The sequence below is a fragment of the Equus asinus genome, chromosome 5, assembly GCF_041296235.1.
Source record: "Equus asinus isolate D_3611 breed Donkey chromosome 5, EquAss-T2T_v2, whole genome shotgun sequence".
NCBI classification, from domain to species: domain Eukaryota; kingdom Metazoa; phylum Chordata; class Mammalia; order Perissodactyla; family Equidae; genus Equus; species Equus asinus.
This window is the reverse complement of record NC_091794.1, coordinates 80671203-80696323: the sequence shown is the minus strand read 5'-3', so window position 1 is coordinate 80696323 and position 25121 is coordinate 80671203. Positions and strand designations below refer to the sequence as shown.

At 55.1% G+C, this 25121-nt stretch overlaps 1 protein-coding gene across 1 annotated transcript in view; it reads right to left on the bottom strand.

Annotated features, from left to right (window-relative positions):
• Positions 1 to 2568: 2568 nt before the first annotated feature.
• The window catches only part of SLC2A1 (solute carrier family 2 member 1), a 28567-nt gene continuing 6014 nt past the window's right edge, over positions 2569 to 25121 (bottom strand). The window contains exons 2-10 of the mRNA XM_044770574.2: positions 19175 to 19270; positions 7846 to 8006; positions 7448 to 7688; positions 6599 to 6761; positions 6320 to 6507; positions 6030 to 6134; positions 5459 to 5560; positions 4059 to 4262; positions 2569 to 3665 (exon numbers count right to left, since the gene is read on the bottom strand). Of these exons, the coding sequence (XP_044626509.1) occupies positions 3465 to 3665; positions 4059 to 4262; positions 5459 to 5560; positions 6030 to 6134; positions 6320 to 6507; positions 6599 to 6761; positions 7448 to 7688; positions 7846 to 8006; positions 19175 to 19270 (1461 nt within the window). The 3' untranslated portion in view covers positions 2569 to 3464. The remainder of the gene's footprint in view (positions 3666 to 4058; positions 4263 to 5458; positions 5561 to 6029; positions 6135 to 6319; positions 6508 to 6598; positions 6762 to 7447; positions 7689 to 7845; positions 8007 to 19174; positions 19271 to 25121) is intronic.

Genomic DNA, 25121 nt, shown 5'->3' with positions numbered 1-25121 from the left:
GTGAAGAGGTGCTGTAGTGGTCCTAGGAGAGATGATGAGTGGCTGCACTATGGCCAGCAATTGCAAAGGACAGAAGGGGTCAGATTTGTAGGAAACAAATAAAAATCATAGTTTGAGAGAGGGGGCATTAAAAATGTAGTTTTGACAGGCGAGAATGAATATTCTTTCCCTATTATTAAATACACATTCTGAATTGTTGGGTTGTGTGCCTAAAACCGCCCTGAAGAACTCAGATTGTGGAACCACTTTGAGTCTAAATTCTCGTGCATTCATTCAACACTCCAGACCATACTCTGTGGTGGGAATTGGAGACAAAGGGATGACTTAGAAGTTGCCTCCCCAGTCTGGTGGAAGGACAGTCAACTCCTGTACAGTGTGGAGAGAGCTTTGATGGGGGAAACAGGACTCTTTGGGGTCCAGTGGGGGAACCTGATCTGGAAGGTTTCGAGGGAAAGGCGACTTTTAGCCCAGGATATCAGATAAACGATGTCACAAAACTGTCATCGAACTTAGCGCTGGAAAAGATGACGGCCTGGGAGCAGCCCCATTACCTATTCACCCCTTTCGTAAGAAACCGTAGACGTCACTTTGCGCAACAGGTAGCCCAGGTGAGTTACACTCCCCAGAGTGCTGGCGCTAAAGCAGCCACCGTGGCTCGCTCCTGGAGCAAACACATCTCCCAGAAGACCCACGTGCACAGCTCCCCTAACAGCCAGCGCCTGGATCGCCGCCTGGGCCGCCTCCCGGAGCAGCGATTGGTGGAGGCCTGGAGCCCGCCCCTCGGCATCCCAACCGTGCGGCTCTGATTGGTAGAGACGCCGCATAGCTCCGCCCCTCCTGCGTGTGGACAAAGGGAGGCTCGCGATGTGGGTACGCGATTGCTGAGCCTGACGTGGAGCATGGCAGTTAGGGTCTGCGGGGGATGGACGATCGCTCCGGCCCCCAATCTACACCCGCGGTGGACTGCGGTCCCTAGAGAAAAGGCGTCAAGGGACCGGAAGCTGTGCCTCCCGGAGCATTGTGGGCCATGACTTGGGCGGGCCCCGGCTCCCGGCGCCTGCGTGCGCCCCGCAGTTTGGGAAATGGCCGGCGCTCGGCAGCTAGGTGCGAACCCAGTGCGGGGAGGGAACCGGGGAGTGGGCTCTCGGTACTTTTTAGATCCAGGTCTGGAGCGCTGGACCGGGGTGGCGCTGGGGCGCCGCCAGGCTCTGCCCGGCTTCAGGGGCTCTGGCGCACGGGCGCCAAGGAGCGGCACGGGTTCTGCGCGCCATCTGCTTTGCATCCGTACGCTCCGGCGGCTGGCGCCCCCGCCCCGCCCTATCCCCGCCCCCGGTTTGTGTCTTTTCCATTCGGCGGAACAGCTGCCAGAGTGCCGCCGTAAATTTTAAGACCCCCGAGTGCACCCCTGGCAGGCTGGGCCTGATTCTTCTCTTTGCACTGTCCCTCCGGGGGGCCCCCTCGTAAAGCTTAGAGATAACTCCTTTCAACAGAAGCTTTTTTGGGTACACGTAAGGCTTCCTCCGTCCCACCTGACCCCAGCCCTTCTCTAAACCTCACTCCTCACTTGTGAGATGGGGAGGGGTAACTCCTCAGATTCTTTGTACCTGATGATAATACACGTAGGTAATTACATTTATTAAATCCGTTTTCCCTTCTCAGCCCCTCCTTAAAACCCCACTTCATGCCAAGATTTTATAGTTTTGCTTGTGTGCAGTTATGAAGGCTTCGACAGGCAAATTACCTGTCTCCACCCCCCACCCCTACCCATTGTCAGCCGAGTCTCGGGACAAATATCCTTGGTGTTTTATTACATCAAATATTTTCGGAGTGCTTGCTGTGTGCCAAGCTCTGCACTTAGTGCTGAAGACCCAGATGAACCAAAGGGAGACTTCTTTCGTGAAATTGAGATGTGGGAGAAATTGGGCCCTGCGATAAAGGGTGGAAGGGTATAGTGTCACAGGAAAGGAACAGATGAAGCGGTCTTGGAATTCAGGGGTGAGAGACAAGGGTCAGAAGTCTTTAAAGCGGAGGCGGTAACACATGAGCTGGAACCAGAGGGGGCATTTGCAAATGAAATGGGTGGGAGAAGGCAGCTTGACAGCTCACTGGGCCCAAGAAATGAACATGTTTCATTTTGCTTATATGGGGGTGTGGGGAGCAGCTGGATATGGGGTAGGGCTTGTGTAGCGTAATTGCTAAAAGCAGGGGTTTTGGCTTATTTGCTGTGACACTTCAGGCACATAATCTCTTTGAACCTGTCAAATGTACATATAGTACTTACCTCACATTCAAGATAAGGCATGTCAAGGCCTGGGCATCAAGCTTAGCACATAGCTGTCATTTTTTGAATACCATCTATCATATGCGAAGGAAAATGGGAATGCCTTGAATGCCAAGATATTTAGATTTTCTCTGGGTAATAGGGATCATATAGCTTTTTGAGCAATAGAGTAGAGTACACCAAACAGAGGTGCCTGGAAGGGACTGGACCTCAAGTCAAAAAGTGTGAGGCCATTCCAGCCGTTGCTTCTCTCCCACACCTCAACCCACAAGCATTTCAAAACCACATTTCTAAAAACCAGCCATTTATATCTGTTTAGGTAAGTTACAGAGGGAGTAAGGTGGTGTATTTACAAGTTGGTTTGTCCAGAAATACTATAACTTAGTGTCTGTATTTAATATTGACAACCAAAAAAAATATATATATAAATATCTTCCATCTATACACAGCAGGGCAGGAGTGTCCATGTCTTCTTGAGCAGTGAGTTATCAGCCTCCCCGTGGCCCTCCTCTCATAGTGATTGATCATCTGGCCCTCAGTGCAAAGGAGACTAGAACCTGGCAGCCCATTCTGGCCCTTCCCCTCTCCTCCCTGCACTCCAGTGCTTCCAACTGGTCTCAGGCAAGGAAAGATTAATTCGAGTGGTTGGGTAGGAAGAGATGGGAACGGGCAAATCCTAATGGAGCCTGACCTTTAGGGTGGGGAGATCCAGGCCAACAGAAGGGAGCGGCCAGAGCCACCTCTTGAGTAGAAGCCTCAGTCCGTGGTTCGATTAGTGTGTCCTTGGTCACAGGTCCAGCCCTACAGATTAGCTTGGTGAAGAAGGCAAGTGTCTAGGTAGGGCTTGGTCCCCACCCATAGGCACTGAGCCATTCAGGGTGAAGCCTGGGGGGTGGGTACAGGAGACTCTGGCTGATAAAAAAATAACAAAATCAGTAATAAAAAAAATTATAAAACCTGTTGCTTGTCTGAATAGATCTGAGCAACAGTCTTGCTTTTGTTAAAATCCTGGAGCCATGAAAGTCCTGAATATTCTTCTGGACATCATTGCTGGCTGAAGAAAATAGAGCCCCAGGCCCGGCTCCGTTGAGATCTGTCAGTTTGGAAGTCTCATCCAGCAGCCTGTGCTCCGAGAGATACGTGGGGCTGCTGGGAGCAGGCCGGGCTGGTGGTGCGGGGCGCCTCACACTTGGGAATCAGCCCCCAGGGGGTGGAAGAGCTCCTCGGGTGTCTTGTCACTTTGGCTGGCTCCCCCCTGCCGGAAACCAGAAGCAATCTCATCGAAGGTCCGGCCTTTGGTCTCGGGAACTTTGAAGTAGGTGAAGATGAAGAACAGAACCAGGAGCACGGTGAAGATGATGAAGACATACGGACCACAGAGTTGCTGAAAGACACAGACACACTTGGTTGGAGCCCTGACCCTGGATCCTGGTTGTAAGACCTTGGCTACATCACCTTACCTCTGGGCCTTTGACCTGAAAAAGGGAACAGCCACCCGCAACCCGGGAGTGCTGGATGATTAAATGAGACCGCCTGCACCTGGCACGTACCAGGCTCTAGGGAAGGGTTCCCACTACAGAGGGGAGTGGGGACAATTCCAAGCTAAGGAAAGACCCCTGGAGTTGAGGTCAGGATTCTTAGCGATGTGACTGGGTTTCTGAGCCTCAAGTTCCTCCTCAGCATGATCCCAGTGAACAGCTAGGACAGCACTTTGCACAGCACTATGGGGGCCGGCATGCAGGAGAGACACGGTGAGTGTGGAGACAAGCGTTCTCACCTCCACATACTGGAAGCACATGCCCACAAGGAAATTTGAGGCCCAGTTGGAGAAGCCAGAGACAGCAATGGCAGCAGGGCGAGGACCCTGGCTAAAGAGTTCAGCCACAATGAACCAAGGGATGGGGCCAGGGCCCACTTCAAAGAAGGCCACAAAGCCAAAGATGGCCACGATGCTCAGATAGGACATCCAGGGCAGCTGCTCCTGTTGAGGACAAGAGAGGGGAGGACAGTTAGATTGGGCAGTGATGGATTCTCAGAGGAAACAGAAACTGCAGAGGCAGCCCAGGGCGGGGCTAAGGGCTCTGGGCTAGAAGGCAGGAGGCCTGGGGCTGATCCTGGATTTGCAGTGTGACTTGGGTACCCTGCACTAGGTCTCAGTTTCCTCATCTGAACAAGATGATCTAAGTCCTGCAGGGTGACTGTGAGCTCAAGTCTACCCTCTGTGCAAGTGGGAGGTGCTAAGAGGTCCCTGTGGTCCCCTGGCTCTGGCTGCAGAGCAGTTGGCCTGCAGCAGGAGGATGTGGGAGAACATTCCGGGGGTGAGAGTTAGAAGGCCAGGAAGGTGCCCAGCTCAGGGCTGGCACAGAGGAAACCCTAGGCATGTGGTTCTGTACATAATCATTCTCCTCGAGGAGGCCACAATAGAAGAGTTACAGGCTTTGGTTCAGATCCCAGATCTGCTGCTCATCACTTGCCACGTGCTGGACCTCTTGGCAGTCACCAGATTTCCTAAGCTTTAGTTCAGCTATAAAATGAGCACCTGAGTGTTTTCCTTGCCCTGAGGTTGGAGAAATGAGTGTTCATGCACATGAAGCACCTGGCAGAAGGTTATCCCCGAGGTTACAGTGACAGGCTTAGACCTGAGGTCGATTCCTGGCTTCGGCCCTCATCTGCTGCTTTACTAACCTCACTGGGGCTGTTTCCTCCCCTGTGAAATGGGAATACTCATTGACCTACCCTGCCAGTCGTGAGGACTGAATGAGATGGGGCATGTTTCCACGCCACTGCTGAGGTGGGGAGGAGGGCATTACTTTCTAGGGCTGTTCTGAAGATGAATTGAGGCTACAGATGAAGACTTTGAAAGGTTTGGAACTGGGCAAAGCACCTCCCTGGGGAGAGGGAACTTGGGGTCTGGGGCCAGAGGTGCTGTTGTGAGAAAGCCCCAAACAGGAAGGAGCCAGTTCAAGACAGGGCATGAGTAGGGCGGAAGGAGACAAGCTAAGGAGACAAAAGGTCAGGTCCAGGCCTGGGGGGTGGAACTAGGTGGAGGGCAGCCCCACCTGGCCTCTGGGTGCTGCTGGCCAGGCTGGGGCTGAGACATGCCCTCCGGGATCTAAAGCCCGTGTGAGCTTTCCACCCACCCCCTGCCACCTCCCCGCCCAGAGCACGGCAACTCACCAGCAGTGCCACGGCGATGGTCATGAGCACAGCACAGCCCGCCATGCCACCCAGGCCTATGAGGTGCAGGGTCCGCCGGCCGGCTCGTTCCACCACAAACAACTGTGGGTAGAGACGGTGTCAGTGCCACCCCCGCCAGGTGCCCCTTGGAAACACCCCACCCAAAGGCTCACCCCAAGTGCTGGGAAAGCCATATGGCACTGCAGAGATGAAGGGGAAGAGGGTACCATCTCCTCCCCAGGGCTGGGCTTGGGGACCACATAGGATCCAAGGAGGAGAGAGCTGGCCCTGGAGCCCGACAGCAGTACAGAAGGGGAGAGCTGGCCTTGGAAAGTCAGACAGCTGAGCATCCTGGCTGTGACTGTGGGCAAGCCATTGCACTTCTCTGAGCATCAGTGTCATCAGCTGTTTGATATGTGTAATGGACTTGCCAAGTTGTTGAGGGTGAAATAAGATAGCACTTATGGAGCGCATGGCTCACAGTAAACACTGCCATTCAGTCATGAGGCCCTGCCGCCCTGAGTTGGACCCTGGCTGTTGACTGGTGGGGGGCAATGACACCAAGACTCACCGACACGACAGTGAAGGCTGTGTTGACAATGCCAGCGCCGATGGTGGCGTACACAGGCTGCTGCACCCCCGCTTTCTCGAAGATGCTTGTGGAGTAATAGAAAACCTACAGGACAGAGGAGTCGTTGGGGCTCAGCCAGGGCCCTGCCCCTGCCTCTATCCCAGTGGGATAGGACACAGGATGAGTAGAGAATGAAGGCGACACGGCATAGTGCCCTTATGGGTTCAGGTTCTAAAGGAAAGCTTCTCCTTTGGCAGGGGCCACAGGAAAGGGTAGGTGGGGGCACTCACAGCGTTGATGCCTGACAGCTGCTGGGACAGCTGCAGCATCACAGCGATGAGGATGGGCTGGCGGTAGGTGGGCGAGCGGAACAGCTCCAGGATGGTGACCTTCTTCTCCCGCATCATCTGCCGACTCTCCTCCTTCATCTCCTGAAGGTCTCGGGTCACGTCTGCCGTTCCGCGCAGCTTCTTCAGCACTGGGGGGACCGGAGGGAAGGTGGGGGTGGCTCAGAGCAGGAAGAAGGGCAGGGCCAGGGGGTGGGGAGGAGGGCAGGGCCCTGCCCGTACCACTCTTGGCCCGGTTCTCCTCATTGCGGTTGATGAGCAGGAAGCGGGGGCTCTCGGGGCAGAAGGGCAGCAGGATGCACTGCACCACGGCCGGGAGGAAGGTGATGCTCAGCAGCAGGGGCCACAGCTCCTCATTGCCCATGATGGAGTCCAGGCCGAACACCTGGGGGAAGCAGGGATGGAGGGGGGTTGGGGGGAGGTGAGGGAGAGTGGCTGTGAGCGCCCCTGCCTTGGTCCCCGCTCCACCCACAGAGGCCTTCACCTGCTGCTTTAAAAAAAAAAAGCCCCAGTTCTGGAGGCTCTGCCACTAATGTGAGGCTTAACTTCTCTGAACCTCAGTTTCCTCATCTGTAACAAGGGGAAAGCAGGACCTACCTCACTAGCATTGGTGGGAGGACAAATGACATGGCTACAAATGTGTTCAGCACAGGGCACGGGGGCTGCTACTCTGCCACAGGACGATTTTAGGGATGGGGAAGGGAAAGTCTTCTGGAGAGAGGGGAGTGTATCTATAAAGGTATCAAGGCCTGGAGGCCTGGAAGAGCCTGGCACGCTGAGGAACCAGTGGGATCCCCAGGGTGAGAGGAAAGGACCCGAGGCTGAGTGGCCTGGGATGAGCGGGTCAAGTCATCTGGACTTGCTCTCCAGCCAGGGAGACCCTGGGAGCACTGTGAGTGGTGGCGTGTTCTCTGAGCCCTATGCCTAGGATGTCTACTACGAGGCTGCCTTTGCAGGGCTGTGGAAAACTGCATGAGGTCTTGTCAGAGGACTGTCTGGACACAGGCCCGAGAACCAGTGAAGCGGTGGGGTGGAGGCAGTGCTGGGCGAGCAGACCCGGCCCCTGCGTACCTGGGCGATGAGGATGCCGATGACGACACTCAACTGGTGCAGGGTGCCCAGAGCCCCACGAAGGGCCGTGGGGGACACCTCCCCCACGTACATGGGCACGAAGCCCGTGCTCAGGCCGCTGTACACACCGATGATGAAACGGCCCAGGATCAGCATCTCAAAGGACTTGCCCAGTTTTGAGAAGCCCATGAGCACAGCGGCCACGAACGCAAGCAGGTTCACCATCAGCATCGAGTTCCGCCTGGGGGTGGGGTCACAGGTCAGGTGAGTCCCTGGATCCCCTGGGACTCCCTAGGGACTGGGTCCTAGGGAATACCCTGGAACAGGCAGGGAACTCTCCCCTACCTCCCACTCCCATCTGGGACTCCCTGGGCACGACCAAGACCCCTTCTGCTCACCGGCCAAAGCGGTTAACAAAAAGGCCCACAGAGAAGGCTCCAAGCATGCCCCCTATGGAGAAGATGGCCACGGAGAGGGACCAGAGCGTGGTGAGTGTGGAGGGCAAGATGGGCTCCCCGTAGCGGTGGATCCAGGTCTCGTTGTAGAATTCCTCGATCACCTGCAGGGGGAGAAGCAGCCTGGTGGGCGGGGCCAGGACCCAGCCTTCTTTTCCACTGGCCCTTGCCCTCCCGGCGCAAAGAAAGCCATTTCATCCCGAGATGCTGGAGAGGGCCCTGCACCCAGCCAGGCCTGGCCCCAAACTCACTGCATGTTCTTGAGCCAAGTCCCTCCCCTTTTTCCAGCCTCAGTTTCCCCAGGAGAGAAACACTGGACTGGGCTCCACCTCCGAGAGCGGTGTCAGCTCTCACGCTTCCCCCAGGTGTGGTTTCCAGTGCCCTGTGGTTTCACACGCTCGACAAGACTTGCTGGGGATGATGGCAAATGAACAGTGGTGGAAGTGTGGGCATTGAGCAAAGAGAGGTTCAGAGAGGAGGTTCTTCTTCCCACTTGCCCCTTTTCTCCTCAAGGTGCTTAAAGCCCCAGCTCCTGCTGCCCCGCCTTCTCCCCCCTACTCCCTCAGTCCCAACCCCCATGGCGGGGAGTAAATACAGCTGGACAGACAGATTTTGCCATTCTGGAGGCCCTGGGAGACAGGGAAGGGTAGGTTCACTGACTGCACTCAGGGCCTGGTGTGACCAACTTGCACACAAGCCATGCCCATGGGACGCTGCTGTGTTCTGTCCCGCAGGCCCAGCTCCTCGTCGTGGCTGGCCAGGGAGTGCCACCTTAAAGGACCTCTGGCCTCCTCCCCTCTCCCAGGTGCCCAGCTGGGAGGTAGGGGGAAGGCTGCGGACAAGGAAGCAGTTCCAGGAACTGGAGACACCTGTCCTGACACGGGCCTGCTCGCCAGCCCTGCCCCCAGCCAGGGGAGGGCCTGGCCGGATCCTAGCAATGTGGCAGGCGGGCAGCACCGGTTCTGCCTGAGCACACTCACCCTACTCTCAGGCAACACAGACACACACCCAGTGCTATGGGACTGGCCAGACCCACCCAGCCATATGTGTCACTGGGCGCAGGCCCAATGTATTCAGAAACAGCTTCCTGTGTACACATCCCATCACACACACATACTCGTGCTCACATAATCAGAATACTCCTGGCTTCAGCCAGTCACAAACCTGCATGCCCCTCTTCCCCTTACTGTTTGCAGCTCAAGCTCAACTCCACGGGAACCCAGCCCATCCCAGACCCCTCCCCACACACGTTGCTTGGTGATGCACACACATCAGTACGCAGTCACCTGTACAACCTCCACCATCACTGCTGTTGGTCCTCCCAAGCCCTCCTGAACCCCAAGGGTCTAGGAGAAGAGGAGGCTGTGGGTAGCCACAATTGCCAAAGGGGAAACTGAGGCCCAGTGCCAGGAATGCTCGTTGAGTACACTGGGCCTGGCCCCACAGCTGCAGTGGGTCCTTGGCCTCTAACCATCCTTTTTCTGCCCTGCTGCCCATCATCTGTCCCAGGTCCGGAGGCAGCTGACAGAGGCCAGGCTCCAGGGGGTGAGGATAGGTTGACACGGGGATGGGAGGAGGGAGAGGCAGCCCTAACGATCTACTTGTCTGTCCCAGGGAAGCCAGACAGTGCAGGGGTTAGGAACCTGGACACAACCAAGTTCAGATCCCAGCTCTGCCACTCATCTCCAGTATGACCGAGGGCAAATTATTTAATCTCAAACGACGACATGAGCAATATCTACTTCATAGTGCTGCAGGGAACTAATGACACATCCTTACAGCGCTTACCCAGTGCCTGGCACCATCACTCAGCCCAGGGACCCCACCACATTCCAGTACTGACCCGAGGGCAGTGCAGGCCACTGACCAAGTCGAACCAAGCCTGCATCCCATAATTCAAAATCAAGGCTCCTGCCAGATAGCAGTCCGATCCCCCGACCTCCACCATCTCCACCTTTGCCCTTGGCACAATTTCCCCACCCTCCCTGGTTTCTTGGCCTGGAGGGCCCACCCTGCCTTACCACGCTGAAACCTTTTTGAGATCCAGCTCAAAGGGTCCCAGGAGTGTGTCCTCCCTGAGGGCAGGAACCCCAGTGGAGTCCCACCAGGGCCTGTCCCAGAGCTGGTGCCAGGGACACCTGGTGAGTAGAATGGAGGAGTCAATGAAGAAGGGCCTAGGCTCCCCTCTTGGGAGCCCCTGGCTTCTGCTGGGGGCAGAGGGAAGGCAGATTTTAACAAAACAGAACACAAAGTGCTTGTGTTCTTCAGTGAACAAACCAGCCCCACAGGAGGGCTGGATGGGCACAGGAATGCCTCATGCATCGGGCTCTGCAGAGAACAAGCTGTCCTGGGTAAGGGAGTTGTCCACACAAACGACACTCACCCTTCTGAGGGCCCACGCCCTCCCTGACCCATCCTCTGGGCGGAAAGTGTTCTCCCTCCTGTCACTCTCACTTCGCTGCCCACGAGCAGGGCTCCAGGGCACGGATGTCCTTGGGGCCCTCTGCAGGGGCAAGAAGGGGTGTTTGCCCCAGATGGCTCTTCATGTTCGCCTTCCGTAGTTCTCAGGGTCTGCCCTCCCCGCTCCTCCCGTGGTTCAGATGCTTGTCTCACAGAACTCTCCACGTATCCTACTGAATTTTGCCAACAAGTCAGCTAATGGAACTTGTTTGAATCGTGTGCAAGAAAGAGTCAATAAGTAAGGGCTGGGGAAGGGCTTACTGCCTAAATGAGCTTAAGGACGTGGGGTGAGGTTTCTGTTTTGGCAGTTCAGGTCTTTAACTCTCTTCTTAGGGTGGGCTGGAGAGGAGGAGGCAGCCAATAGAGGACCGTGTGCTTAAGTGAGGTGTTACCAGAGCCCCCGAGGTAAGTCTCCTGCCTGTGGTAACAAGTCAGAGGGACCACACCTTGTCCAGGGCTTGCTCCTCTGTGGCTCGTGAGCCCCTCTGCTACTCACACCACTTTATGGGGTTGAGGGGAGGGGAGCGGCCAGCCCCCTTCACCTTTGCCTCATCCTCTCCACACCCCTGTAGCACTTCCTGGCCAAGCCAGGGCTGTGCAGTGGGTTCCTCCCTCCGGATCTGGTGCTTGAGATTTCTGAGAAGAAGCTATGCCTGGTTTTCCATTCCTGCTGCTGGTGTGGACGCTGTGTCTTCTCCCCACTGGGGGTCCATGCCCCATGTGGGGCTCAAAGCTGGCCTCAGGCCCAGGAGAGCAGGGAGTCCCTGGAGAATCAGAACCCTACATGTGGAGAAGTTCTGAGGTCACCTCTTCCGCTCAGTCATAGCCCTCAGCATCCATCCTAGCAGTGGCTGGGTACCACCCACGGGAAGAAGAGCCTACTTAGGTAGTAACCCCCAACAGGATCCCACAGAGCCCATCTCCACAGCAGGGATAATGGCAGCCTCCTCAGCCCCGTTTGAGGCCAGGGCTGGCACGTGCCTCTTCTGAACGCTCCCACCTCATGTGCTGGTCACAAGCCTGGGAGATGCCCTTGATCCTGCCGCGGCCCCCATCCAATCAATGACCAGGTCCTGTCGATTGTGCCTCCAAATTTGTCCTCCTCTCTACCCCTCCAGCACCTGCCCTGCGGCTCGCCCGGGCTCTGACTCCTCCCATCCACCGAAGCCAGGTTCCACTTTCGACGATTCATTACTCCCCAACATGGCCGCACGTGGAATGGCCCAGGCGCAGCCTCCCTCTGCGTCCCTGCTTCCTTCCCAGCCCATCCCCAACCTCTCCACCCCGCCGAGGGTCTGTGAGGGCATGCACGCTGGGGAGAAAGGAGGGGCCCGGTCAGTGTGAGGGGGGCTGTCACGGCGTCAGCCCGTCTAGGGTCGGGAGCTATTAGCGATCTCTCCCATCACCCCCTCACTGCACCAGAGGGCAGAGGCCCACTCAGCGACACTGTAGGGGCCAGCGGGCAGAAGCTGAGATCACTTGGACTGGAGGGTTTCCAGGAAAAAGCCATTTCTCACCCCGGCAGTTCTCCTGGGGTCGGGGGAGGAGGCTCACGTCCCGTCTGACTCCTTGGGAGTCTCCCACCCCCACCCCCACCCCAGGCCACTGGGGCTGAAGGACCACACGTCTGCCTTCTGTGCAGGAAATTCCGACTTCCTCTGTGTGCAGGCTCTGGCTGCAGGGAGGCCCTGGCCGTGAGGCGGAACATGCTGCCCCGCATGGAGGAGGTCGTTACTCTCACTGCTGTTGTTCTCCAAGAGGGAGGTTGCCATCTTCCGAGGAGCATTACGGACAGGGTTTTCCATTATAAAATTGCTGGAAGACAGAGCATTGCTCTAAGGAACTTACAGCCTAAGAAAGAACCTGAAGGAACTCAGGGCCTGCCTCAGGGAGTAAAGCTCTAGCTACAGACCCTGCCTGGCTGCTCCTGGCAGAAGGACCCAGAATTCTGCAAAGCTCCAGGGCACAAACTTCAGCTCAAGGGAAAGAGCTTTCTAGGCTTTGGAGGATGAGATTACCTGGTAGTGAGTTCCCTGTCAGTGGGAAGCATGCAAGTCAAAGTTATCTAGAGCAGGGACTGGTACACATTTTATATAAAAGGATAGATAGAAAATATTAGGGTATGCAGACCACATATGGCCTCTGTTGCTTATTTTTCTTCTTTTTTTTCCCTAATCTTTTAAAAATATAAAAACCATTCTTAGCCCACAGGCCATACAAAAACAGGCTGCTAGCTGGATTTGGCTCTCCTGCCAACCGTTGATCTAGAATTCTAGATTACTGCCAAGAGACGGAGTCTATGTTTTGGAACCTCCGGCTGGTCTTGCCCTCCTTCCCTGTGGACATTCCTCTATCCCAGGAGGCCTGGGTCTTCTCGATTACCCCAAGAGGGAGTCAGAGCTCCCTCTCAGCCCTCTCGTCTCTCTCTCGTAGATGTTACTGTGGGGATGAAGGGGTTAAACAGCCACCTGGGCCTTGAGCGCCAGTTAGGAGGCAAGGCCAGCCTGTCCAGTTCGGTCCCTCAGCCTGGCCTTGAGGCCTATTCCCTGTTCCCCGCCTTCCCCTCCCCACCAGCTGGGGCTGCCCCCCATCCAGCCCAGAGCTTATGTCTCCATAGCAACCCTCAGCCACACCCCAGGGGCAGCTGGGAGTTCAGAGCCAGATGCTACAGGTGGGGCTGGACAGAAAGCCCTGCCTCCCTGGGACCTGGGGGAAGAGGCCAAGGCAGCCGGATGGAGCTAGAAGCTGGGCTCCAACCTCACAGCAGAGGATCGGACCACCCAGGCTGCCTCTCCAGAAGAACCCCGAGGTGACTTCTCTCCAAACCCTGGCCAGGCCTTCTCTCCAGCCCCTCCCTGCTCCCTGGTCTCCAGGGCTCCCCTGCAGACATGGGGCTGGGGTCTTCATCTCCCTGTGCAGCCCCCAGCCTTCCCTGCCCCCACCCCTACCCTCAGGATGAAGTGCCTCCTCCCACTCCCACACAGCAACTCCCCCTTCCTCCCTGGGCACCTCGTGCCTCTGCATTTGCCCGCGTGCTGCTTCTTCGCCTTTTCCCTGGTGAGCTTTCCTTCCAGAGAATGCACAAACACCTTTCTGGAAAGTCTTCCTGATAACCACCCCTCCTTCCCTCCTGCAGTGCTTCTCACACGGGGCGACTGGGCCCCCAGAGGACATCTGGCATCTAGTGGGGAGAGGCCAAGGATGCTGCTGAACATCCTACTATGCGTGCGACAGACCCCACAACACCAAAGCACTGTCTGGCCCCAAACATCAACAGTGTTGAGACAAACCCTGCTGGGTGGGCCAGGTGCCTTCTCCCTCCCCTGGCCTGTCCAGGTTTCCAGCACTGCCCTGCGACAGTGAACTACAAGGTACTGTGTGCTCCCTCCAGACTAAATTTCAACATGGGGACGATCTGAGTCATCCGTGTCTCTGGGTCCCAGCACAGGGCTGGGGGTAGAAAGAAAGGGCGGTCACTAGTTGATAAACAAGCCATGCCTCTGAGGGACTTACGAGATGATGTAGCTGTGACAGGGTGCAATGTTGAAAGAGGTTGTGCAACTGTTGAGATGTCTATACATGACTGAGCTTGACTCAGCTCAGAAGCCAGAGCGGGAGGGACCAGCTGGGCAGCAGGTGGGTGTGTGAAAGGGTGTTTCAGTGCCCATCTGACTCTAGGAATAACAGCCATTCCTTCTACAGTGGTCAAGGACACAGACTGGAGCCGGACTCCCTGGATTCAAATCCCAGCTCTGCCACTTACTAGCTGTGTGTCCTTGGTTTAATTGCTTAACATCTCTGTGCCTCAGATTCTTATAAAACAGGGATTATAGTGCCTACCTAATGGGGCTATTATAAGAAACAACTGCATTACAATTTCTAAAGCACTTAGAACAATGCCTGGCACACAGTAAGCTGTGAGGGTTGGTATTAGTGGAGATGGGTGAAGGGGAGTGGGGACCCAGGATTCCATGGATCCAGGCAGAGCTAAGGAAATGGTGCCCAGCTCAGCCTGAGGGGGCAGAGGCCTGGGCTGGGAGGCAGGCCCTACTTTCAGTATTTTCACTCACCAAGTGGGTCATCTTGGGCAGACCTCATCTGCTCTCCAGACCAAGTCCCTCCTTTGTCAAATAAGGAAGGTTGAGCCCACGGACCATCAGGCCCTTTTTAGCCTAAGCTGTCTGGTTTCTGAGGATGCCTCATTCTCAGACATGCCTGACACTGTCCCTTGGCCAGGAATTCATGGTTTCTAAATGGCCTTTAGTCATCTCTGTTGGCAACTAAGCCACTTGCGGGGTTGGGGGGGAGAGGCAGTTCTCCATCCACCCACTATGCCGGTCAGGATGCCCTTGTTCATTTATTCACTCTCTCTGTGGCTGGGCTTGCCTCCTCTGCCTCCTCCCCTCTCCCCGGGAGAGACAGGAGGCCTGGCAGGGGCAAGACACAGGGATGTCGTCATCACTCATGCAGTATGGGGCAGGGGAAGGAGGGGCGGGCGAGGAGGTTTGAGGCCCGGAGTCCAGTCCGCGAGCCTCCATTTCTTCCATCATGAGACAAGGAAGATAACCCCAGCCCCACCCGCCATGTGGGGCTAGTGAGAGGAGATAATTTATGGGGAGGTGCTTTGTAAACATTTAAGATAATGTTATGATTAATTAACCGCTTCCAGGAGGAAGCCCTTTGGGGCCTGTCTCACCAGCAGACCAAGCTTCTGGTAATTAACAGCCGGACTGGCATCCTCACCATTACTAGGCAGTCTCCTCAGCAGAGCAGGCCAACCCGGCTGGCCCAGCAGTTTCCTAAGAGAAAGTCCTTCTAAACAGACAAAGGCAGTCGGCGTGTTCATCATCCCGCATCAGCGGAACACTTCCTGCCGCTGCATCTCTGCACAAGCTGTCCCCATTGCCGGGGATACCTGCCCTCCTTCCCCACGAGGCCGACCCACCCTTCAAGGTCTAGCAGGGTTGTGAAGCCCTTCCTCTCTCTCCCATCACCCGGCCCCAGCATGAGCCATTCCTTCCTCTTTGCTCCCACAGCACCTTGAAGCCCTCCTTTAGTTATACTCTGGCTTTCCCCAAGGGAAATGATCCTCTGATGGTGAGTCTGCAGGGCAGGGAGAGGGCCCAGCTCAGACCATGTGTTAGGCAGCTCCCTGAGGGCCAGGAGGTGCCTGCTGTGTTCACCCCTCTATCCCTCCACACTGTCTGGGACGGTACCTGGCACAGTTTTTGTGGAAGGGAAGTGTTGGCAGAAGTGAATCCCTGTGCCACCCCAGGACAATGGCTTCAGCGCCTCCATGAGCGGGCTCTGAGCCGCGCTTTCATCTCTTACTCTTGTGTCGTCCTAGCCCCGCTTCACATGTCAAGTTTGTCACTTCTAATCTGCTCCTGGTTGGAAAAAACTACGGCCAAGCTTGTGTAAAGTGCAAAAGCAAACAGATGGAGCAGCCTGAGTGTGCGCCCCAGGAAATGCCGCTGGAGTTCAGTGTGTGTGCTATCGATGTTGGCCACTCAGGTCTCCCTTCAGTCCTCAGAGGCTGGTTTCTGATGTGACCTTTGGACAGGTGCCCACAAAGGCGCCTGTAAATGCCGTTTAAAGGCTCAGCTGAGCCCTCTGGGCTGCCCACAAGGCCTTGGAGACACCTGGCCAGCCGCCCCACCCAGCGTCCTCGGCAGTTCTCACCTTTCCCTGTTTCTGAATAGACAGGAGGCCCCAGAATTGAAGAACTCTGCTCTGGGTTTGTCCACATCCACAACCTAAGGAATATCTTAGTCCCTCCTGGCTTCAGCTCTGCTCCACCTCTACGTGCCTCCTAAAGGACCCCTCTCCCCTCCTTATCCCACCTTCTCCTCCTCTGTCGATTTCTTACAACCTGGTGAAAAATGAAATCTTCATCTTAAAAAAAAAAACCCTAGTTGGACGACCCCTCCGGCTACCACCCCTTTTCTCCCTTCCCCACCAAGTCTCTCAGAAGGGCCTGGAAGGGCTGTCTCTACTCTTTCCCATCTTTCCCTCCCTCTTTGACCCACTGCAGGGAGGTATCTACCCACACGGCTCCACCTGGTCAGCCTTTGTCACCACAGGGTCACTGTCAGGTCTCATACATTCAGCAACATGAGGCTGATTTGTCCAGTTTGTCCAGGTCAACCTCTGGGTCACCTGACGCATTCCTTCACCCTGTTTATCCACCCACTACATACCAGGTGTCCCTTACTATGGGCAGGACTGTTCTAGGTGCTAAGGACATGGCCGTGAACAAACCATACCAACACGGATGTCTTCAGGTGCTTCCGTTCTCCTGTCTTTGAGGTTCTTGTCTCTGGCTTACAGGTGCCCACTCTTTTCGTCCTACCAAGGACCCTCTTCTTCTGTCAATGGGGATGTTCTCTGGAGCATGACCCTTACTTCTTTTTATTCTACACAGTCTCTCGACATCTTCCTCTACTGCTATTTAGATTCCAGTGACCAGCTCCCCACCCTTCTCCAGCTCACTGCCCCCCTGAGAAACAGACCCCATGTTCAAGTGCTTCCTGTACGTGTCCAGCTGGGTCACACCAAACCTTCATTCCCACATCCCACAGGCACCTCTCAGCTCCTCCATACCGGCTCCTCCTCCAGATCCCACATCACGTAACCCGGAAAAAACCTAGAAGCCACTTTTGAACTGAGGACCAAATCCTGCCCATCTTCCTACTCAGTGTTTGTCTTTCTGCCTCTATGACCACAGCAGCTTTCTCGGCCATTCCCCATCTCTAGTCCCACATTCTCAGAGCCATCCCACTGCACCAGACTCCTGAATCATTTCCCTAAAATGCAAATCTGATCATATCTGGCCTCTTCAATGGGTGCCTGTTGTCCCGACTCTGAAGTCCCTAGCCTCTAGCTCTGCCTACATGTTAGTGCCCACATGCCCATTCTGAGTGTGCCATGCCACACGGGTGGCTGGCTATTTTGCAGACGAAATCCACCCATGAGGCTCTTAGTGGTCAGGCTCTGGTTCACCCTGTTGGCCTCCTAGCCTTCTCACCTTAGTGACACACCACACTTTCTCTCCTCTGGGCATTTTCTTCCCACCTTTGCAGGCCCTCTGCTCACCCCGATCTTGTTCTGTTACTGGAAAAGACCTCCTCTATCCTGACCTTTGAGTCCTCGTTCTGTCAGTAACTCTGTCAATAACTCTGTAATCACTTAATCGAGTAGTTCTCAACTTTGACGACACATTAGAAGCAGCTGGGGAGCTTTACAAATTTGATGCCCAAGCCGCAACCCAGACCAATTAGATCAGACTCTGGCAGCATCCAGGGGACCCCAATGTGCGATCTAGTGGAGAGCTCCGCCTCCCTCTAACACTGTACAGACTTTCCATCTGTAAGGATTCCCAAAGGGCGTCAGCTCCAAGGCACACACCTTGGCAAGAGCTGTTCAGAGTACTTAGCAAAGCCAGGGCTTGGGGCTGTTCCAAGCATGGGCCCACAGTCGCCATTTCAGATGAGCCTGGAAAAGTCCCATCACCTCTGCTGCAGCTGAGCGTGACTCAGCAGGCCAAGCCTTCCCACTGACCGGCTCCCCAGCATCGGGTGTGGCCCCTGCAGCCACCCTCCGCCTATTTGGAGGAAGCCCAGCTGTGGCTCCCAATGCTGCCCAGCTCCCCCAGACAGGCCCCTGATCCTCGGGAGCCAGACGCACTCACTTTCTTGCTACACCCGTCTGGACAAAGAATGTGGTCCTGACAGGAAGACTGTCCACTCTCATTTCATCCTCTTCAGGAAGCTACAGATTTTCAAACTGACAAGGCGGTTGGTCAGGAAGACAGTCTGAGGTTGTGGAAACAACAGAGTTTGGCTTCTGACTCCGCCATTCACTAGCTATGTGACCTTGCCCCCTTGGTCATTATATCTGCCTGCCCAGGGCTTCTGTTTTCAGGTCTATAAAACGGAAATCACCACCCAAGCTCATAAACATATGCAAAAGGCCTGGTATAGCGGAGGGACTTTGGACAATTGCCTTTCCTGCCTCCTTTCCTCTTCTCTCCTCCCTAAAGCAGGTGGGCTGGGCTGGAGGTGATTGCTGGGTCCCTCCAGTCCTGACATTCAAGTGAACAAGTGAGGACAGATCTGGGATGCATCGTGGGGAGAAGGAAGTAAGTGCAGATCTCCACCCACTGCGGTTCCCTAGGGCAAGGCGTCATTTTTGCTTTGACTGGCACAGGGCCTCCAGGGAGAGGAGGCAGTTTCAACTGGGAACAACAGGACGCCTTACAAGGGAGTATGCTGCATGTGGACAGGTGTGAGCACAGGCTCAGGGACCACGTGGTAGGGAGGGCTCCAAGGCAGACTGGTGCTGGGTACCAGCTCCATCTCTGACTAGCTGGCTGATGCCAGGCAGTTCTCTTCTCGCTGGCCACTCTCCACACCTGCAGGATGGGAATGGTGATCGCTGCCTGTCTGCCTTATAGCGCTGTGTGAGCGGCAAGTGAGATAAGCCCTCTGTAGCTCCAGAGTGCCACATAAATGCAGCATCGTTACACCAAGCATTGCTTTGATTATTATCAATGTCTGTGTTGGGCGGGACGTTGGCCAAGATGACCTATAAGACCCTGTGATTCTGCAGGCCCTGAGCTCCTAGAAGTCTGCAGCCCCAAGACTCCAAGGCGAAAACCAAGAGTCTCTAACCTGTTTAGGCCCAGAAAATCGGCTGGTGATGCAGATAGTGAGCTGACCTAAATGACTCTGATACCCAAGAGGCAGGGTGAGTGTGCGGCGCACAGCGGAGCAAGCTGGTGTGGATAAGCCAAGGCGGGCACAGCACTCACCTTCTGGGGGGCGTTGATGACTCCAGTGTTGTAGCCATACTGCAGGGAGCCAAGCACTGCCCCTCCCACGGCCAGCATGAGGCGGCCCGTCAGCTTCTGCAGAGGAAAAAACACACTGTTACAGGCATGTCTGGGCCCAGGTTACTCCAGGGCAGGCCTGAGCTGGCAGGTTCCCTTGTTCAGATATCTTGCCTGACTCCTGGCACCAAACCAGTCCTTCTCCCAGGAAACTTGGCCACTTCCTGACTTCAGGTGTCCGAACCAGCCCTGCCGACTTCTAGATACTAGGCTGGCCAGACTCCTTCCTGGGGAGATGGGGTTAGGCTCTTCTCTCTCTCTGGAGCCAGGTCTTGGCTAGAGAGGAGCAGGTCTTGGCATTCTCTGCGGTCTCATTCCCCTGGTGGAGCCATGTCTGGGGTTCAGGTGGCTCCAGACTCTCTGGCTGGGAGGCCCAGGAACCAACGCCCCATGCAAGGGGGGCCAAATGACATGGAGGAGCAGCATAGATGGGGGAAAGCACCTGGATTTGGAGCCTAAGATGCTGGCTTCTAATTCCAGAACACCTGCCTCCTTGCTCTGTGAATTCCAGCAGGCTAAGTCACCCTTCCCTGCTCCTCTAGGACCCTCTGTTTGCTTGTCTGCAAAATGGGAACAGTCATGCTTATCAGCATTGGAGATGTGGTCTGTCCCCCCCTCCCCTCCATTCACAGGGTGGGAAACTGAGCCTCTGAAAGAGAGGCAGAGACAAGTTCCAGGTCACTCAGGGGTCTGCAGAGAGCCAGGCTAGAGCTCAGGGCTCCTGGTCCCCCACCCAATGTCCCTCATGGCGACCATCCCCAGACCATGAGCTTCCCAGGGTTATGTGGACATCTATGACGCACCAGCCAGGAATGTGCCTTGGAAAAGTATATGACATCGAGGTGAGTAAGAGCGTTGGGCCAACGTGTTTCCAATGGCAAAGGGCTGGGGGAGAAAAAGAGTGGTAAGTTTCTGTCCCCTAGAAGCTTAGGGCATAAAGGCAGCAGACAGGGAAGAGGCCAGCCAGCAGGAGGGCCCTGGGTGAGCAAGGTGCCTGTGAGAGAAAAGGAGAGGACTCTTTTTTCTTTTAAAAGGGAGATGCCAAGAAATGTGACATCAGGCAGCCCCTTAACTGGGTGTGAGAGAATGGAGCTGGGGGAGGGACACCGAAGAAACAACTGGCACTCGCCAAGTGCGCCACACTGGGCTGAGCACCGGAGGGGAGGGAGGGTTGGGAAGCACAGAATCCCAAGCCAAACCTGTGGCGGGGAGAGCCTCAGCTCGGCCACGGCCTTGCTATGGGCCCCCGTTTCCCCCACAGAACCCAGAAGCAGCCCTAACTTCAAGATCCTCAGATAGGCCTGGGCTTAGCTGTTAATCAGACCTGTTCCTGGTACGGCCGTTTCTTCTCTAGAAGCAGTCCATCAGGCCAACGATTGTGAAAGCCAAGGTTCTCACATCAGAGGCTAAGAAAGAGGAAGGAGGCATCAGCCAGCCCAAGTGCACAAGCCAGAGCCCATTGTTTGGCAGGGGAGAGGGCTGGGCTCTTCCTTCCCGCTGGGCCACCTGGCCCCTTCCTGGCCAGACTCACTCTGGACATCCACCCCAGATGCTGGGGCTGTCCTTGGGGCGGGCTGCACTCCCTTAAATCCTATCCTAGCCCACCTCGAAAACACCCCCTGCTCAGCATGCCCCAGGACCCCGCCAAGTCTCCCTTCTCTCAACTCCTCAGGGGGCCTTCAGACCGAGGGCTGTCAGTCCTGAGTGGGTGGTAAGCACCTGACCTCCTCTGGTGGGCCCTGGCCCAGCCCAACTCATAGGGTGACTACGGGGATTCAGTAAGAGGACGTGGGAAGGCACTGAGCATTGACAGAAGGAGGACTCAACAGCGGCTGTCGAACCCCAGCAGCGAGGGCTTTCTGCCCGTGAGTCACACGCGTTAGCTCAGGGTTGTCCATCGTGTGATACGAACGGCACACAAGATATTTTTTTTTCTAGTACATGCTAGAATAAATATAAACTAGTAATGCAAACCTAGGATTTCATAAAATGTGGCCCAGCTACAGGATGGAATACAACAAAAAGAAAGCTCTTTAGGTACTGACTTGGGATACTCCCCAAGTTATCTGAAGTAAAAGGCAAAGCTTCAGAGCATGTGTGTTGTATGCTACCTTTTATGTAAAAAGAAAAAAAAAAGGCTGGGTGCCTGGAGAAGATATAGATCTACTTACACAAAAGAACACACAAGCAAAGCAGGGTGACATTGGAGCGGGGCCTGGCGGGCAGAGGCAGAGTGGGAGGCTTTCATTTCATACCCTTTTGTACTTTTTTTTTTTTTTTACAAGCCCTGTGGTTTCATATTACTTAGAACAAGTTAAATAAAAACATAAGTGAAAAATACAGATGTTATGTGGATCTGGTAAAAATCACGCTGGTCAGTAGTGCGTGAATGATGCTGCAGCAGGGCAGGGGCTCTGTGAGAGGTAAATACTATTACTTCAGGCCTTGTTTTCAGGCTGGCTCTGATGTTCCAGGGGTCTCTAGGCCTCCGAAGTCACCCCTGGGGTGCTGATGAGCAGCTGTAGCCTCTGGGAGTGGGGGCTGCTGGGAACCAAGGATAAACCCCTCTGAAGGACTTTGCCACCTGGTAGGTCAAGGTCAAACTCTGCTTTAGAAAACCTGCCTACCCACACCCTCAGTTACATCCACGTTCACCCAAGCAGGCTGCTGCTTTAGGAACTACTGAAATGCTCAGGGACCCGTGCCGCAGGCCCTGGAGGAAACAGGCCCCAACCCTGGCATCAAGGAAGAGCTTCTGGTCCAGCAGGGAGGCTCCTGTGGTCTGAGCTTCAACCAGGGGGTGGGAGAAAGCACTGTGGGAGGCCTGGAGGGAGAGACTTGTAATTTTGCCTGGGGAGAATCGAAGATGGGTTCCCAGGAGGGGACACTGGCGTTGGGCTGTGAGGAACATGCCGGGAGTATGCCACGTGAGGAAGCGGTGGGAAGACTGCATTCCAGGTAGACAGAACAGTATGTGCAGGAGGAAGGAAAGAGGCCCCACGCGGCTGGATGAAATGGGGTGCTCCGTGTGGCTAGATGCTAGATACAGGGAGGAGCATGGCGCCTGCTCCTTGGTAGGCAGGCGGCACTGAGACCAGTCACATATCCACACTCGCATCTCCTACCCCCACGGCTGGAGCACCGCTGGACTTGGAATCAGGAGACCCACGCCGAAAGGCAGGGAGCTGCTTCCCTTCACCTTGGAGCTGGGATGCGTGGTGGTCGTGGCTCTGGGCCTCGGTTTCCTCACATAGGAAATGAGGACAAGAGCTCCCTCACCAAAAGGGGTGTTGCTGTCAAGTTCTGTATCAGCGCCCATCACGGAGCCTGGCAGGGTTCACTCAACAAACTTGCTGAATCAGGGAAAGATGAGAAGCCACCCTCAACTGCGTCACCACAGCACCATGTACCCCCACCGGCCCTGCGGCTGGAACTGAAACACGGTGATGAAGTCCATTCACTGGACACGTATTTATTTAGGACCAACGAAGATGGACTACTTGGTGATGCCTTAGAGAAGGGTTTGTACAAACCCCACAGCTTCTGGCTTTCTTGTAGAAGCCTTTTTTAGGGATGGAGAAGCAATGTGGAACCCAAAATCTGGGACCCCCTGCCACCCATCGCCACTTCCCGGGGATAGGGCTCCCTCCTAGAACATTTCATTCCATCTCCTCCAGCCCTTTGCCCTTGTTGTGTCCTCTAGAGTCTCCAGCTTTTGCTGCAGGCAGTTGGGAATACCTGCCTGCTGTCCACCCACCAGACTGGACACTCCCTTAAGAATGGGATTTACAGTGTCCAGGGTGAGGCACAGCACAGAACCTTTGTAAAACAAAGAAAACCCAGCACTTCTGAAATTAGCTTTTGTGCAAAACTGGTTCTGTGAGTATCTGATCTGCCAGAATGGTGTTCATCCTAGCAGATTTTTACTCAGCCATTTACCAAACCCCTGATGAGTACTGGAACATGAGCTCTGAGAGGTGGAAACAGGCTAACAGTCACTCCCCAACCTCCCACCCCAACCCAGAGGACTACAGAGGAAAGATGGCTGAAGTCAGGCAGACCTGAGTGCAAATCCTGACCCTCCTAGGAGGCCCAGGCTCAGGGTCCGGCACCCACCCCTCGCCATACCTATCCCAGTTCTGTCGTTATGGAGGCCCCCTGAGAGCTCTCCCTCTCCCAGGAAGGCATCAATGAGGTGTCAGCTTCCAGACCTCTCCTCCCACCCACTGGGATGCAGATGGCCCGGGCCATGTTGGCATAACTTGCTGAGCACCATGGCCTTTTGGTTCTCACCTTAGTGCCCGTCCCTGGCACAGTGCTCCAGCCCTGGGGTGGCCTGTAGCAGGCCCTTGGTCAATATTGGCAGAAGGAGGGCACGGGGCTATTGTCATTCAGAGGCAGGGCATTCCCTGCAGGAGGAGGGTCCTGGAGCCAGCACACGCCAGATGTCGCTCCCAGGCCCTCTTCCTCCCACAGCTTCCCACATGGCTTGCTGTGGTACACTGGAGCGTGGGACACGGGCCTTTGTGACTGCTTGGTCCCCAGTTGTAAGAAGCGTGCAGAGAGGAGTTTATGGGATCCATGACAGCTCTGGCTCCCTTTTTATTTATTTTGTGTACATTTCTTTTCTAAGATTTCATTTGAACAAAATTCTGGGCATTAAAAAAGAAACAAGCCCAAGAAATTGCAGAATTGCCGTTAACACCCTCGAATGATAGATGGGGAGCCGAAGGTCAGAGGGCAGGGGCCCATGACATTCAGGAAACAAAAACCAGGGCTGGGACCTGAGTGCTCTGTATTCCGAGACAGGCGTTTTACCCTCTGACCTCTTCCATCCTGCCAAGTCTTTCCAAAAATAAGACCGATGGGTTAACCCTCCGAAGCCTGACCTTCAGCAGACCTCAGGCATTTACTCCTCTAGAAGCCATTCCCTTCAAGCCATCCAGGGACGTCAGGGCTTCTGCATGGCTGAGCCTCCCCTGCACCCCACGGTGGCCCTGGAGGCAGAAGGTACTCATCAATCTTTAAAGCAGAGAGGAGAGGAGGGAGCTGCCGCATTTATCAGCCCCAGCAGCGGCATTGGTGGCACTGGGCAGCGTGCCAGGGGCTGCCTATGCATCCTGATTTAACCACCAGGGCACACTCTGGGGGAGAGATTGCTCCCACTTCACAGACCAGGAGATAGGAGGCCAGAGAGGAAAAAGCAGATAACCAGAAGGCCCTCGGCTTCTGCAAAGCTTCAACCTGGGGGGGGTCTCTGATACCAAACTCTATGCCCTTCCTGCTCGTGTCCTCCCCACTGCTTCCGGGTACTGGTCCCTGAAGGAAACAAGGTTTCTACCTGGTGCGTCCTATCGAGGTCAAATTCCATTCCAGCAACTCGCTGGGCCTTGTCCACTCTGAGCCAGGACAGTCCAGACCCGAGCTCAGAAATGTTTTGGCCATTTGGGTGGATTTTGCTCTAAGCCAAGGTTGGCAAACTTTGGCCCGTGGGCCAAATCCAGCTAAGAACGAGTTTTACATATTTAAGTGGTTAGGGGGAAAAAAAAGAAGAAGACTAATATTTCGAGACACATGAAAATTAATTCAAATTTCAATGACCATTAATACATTTGATTGGAATACAGCCATACTTGTTTGTTTATATGCTATTTATGGCTGCTTTTGCATTACAATGACAGAGCTGAGCAGTTGTGGCCCACAGAGCCGATGACAGTTACTCACTATTGGGTCCTTTACAGAAAAAGTTTGCCAATCTCTGCTTTAAGCCCCAGGTGCCCTGAACTGCTATGTGCAAACCCAACACAAGAAACTGCACAGGATTTTCAAAGCCTTCCAGGCAAAACCAAGTCATCCTCCCCAAATAACC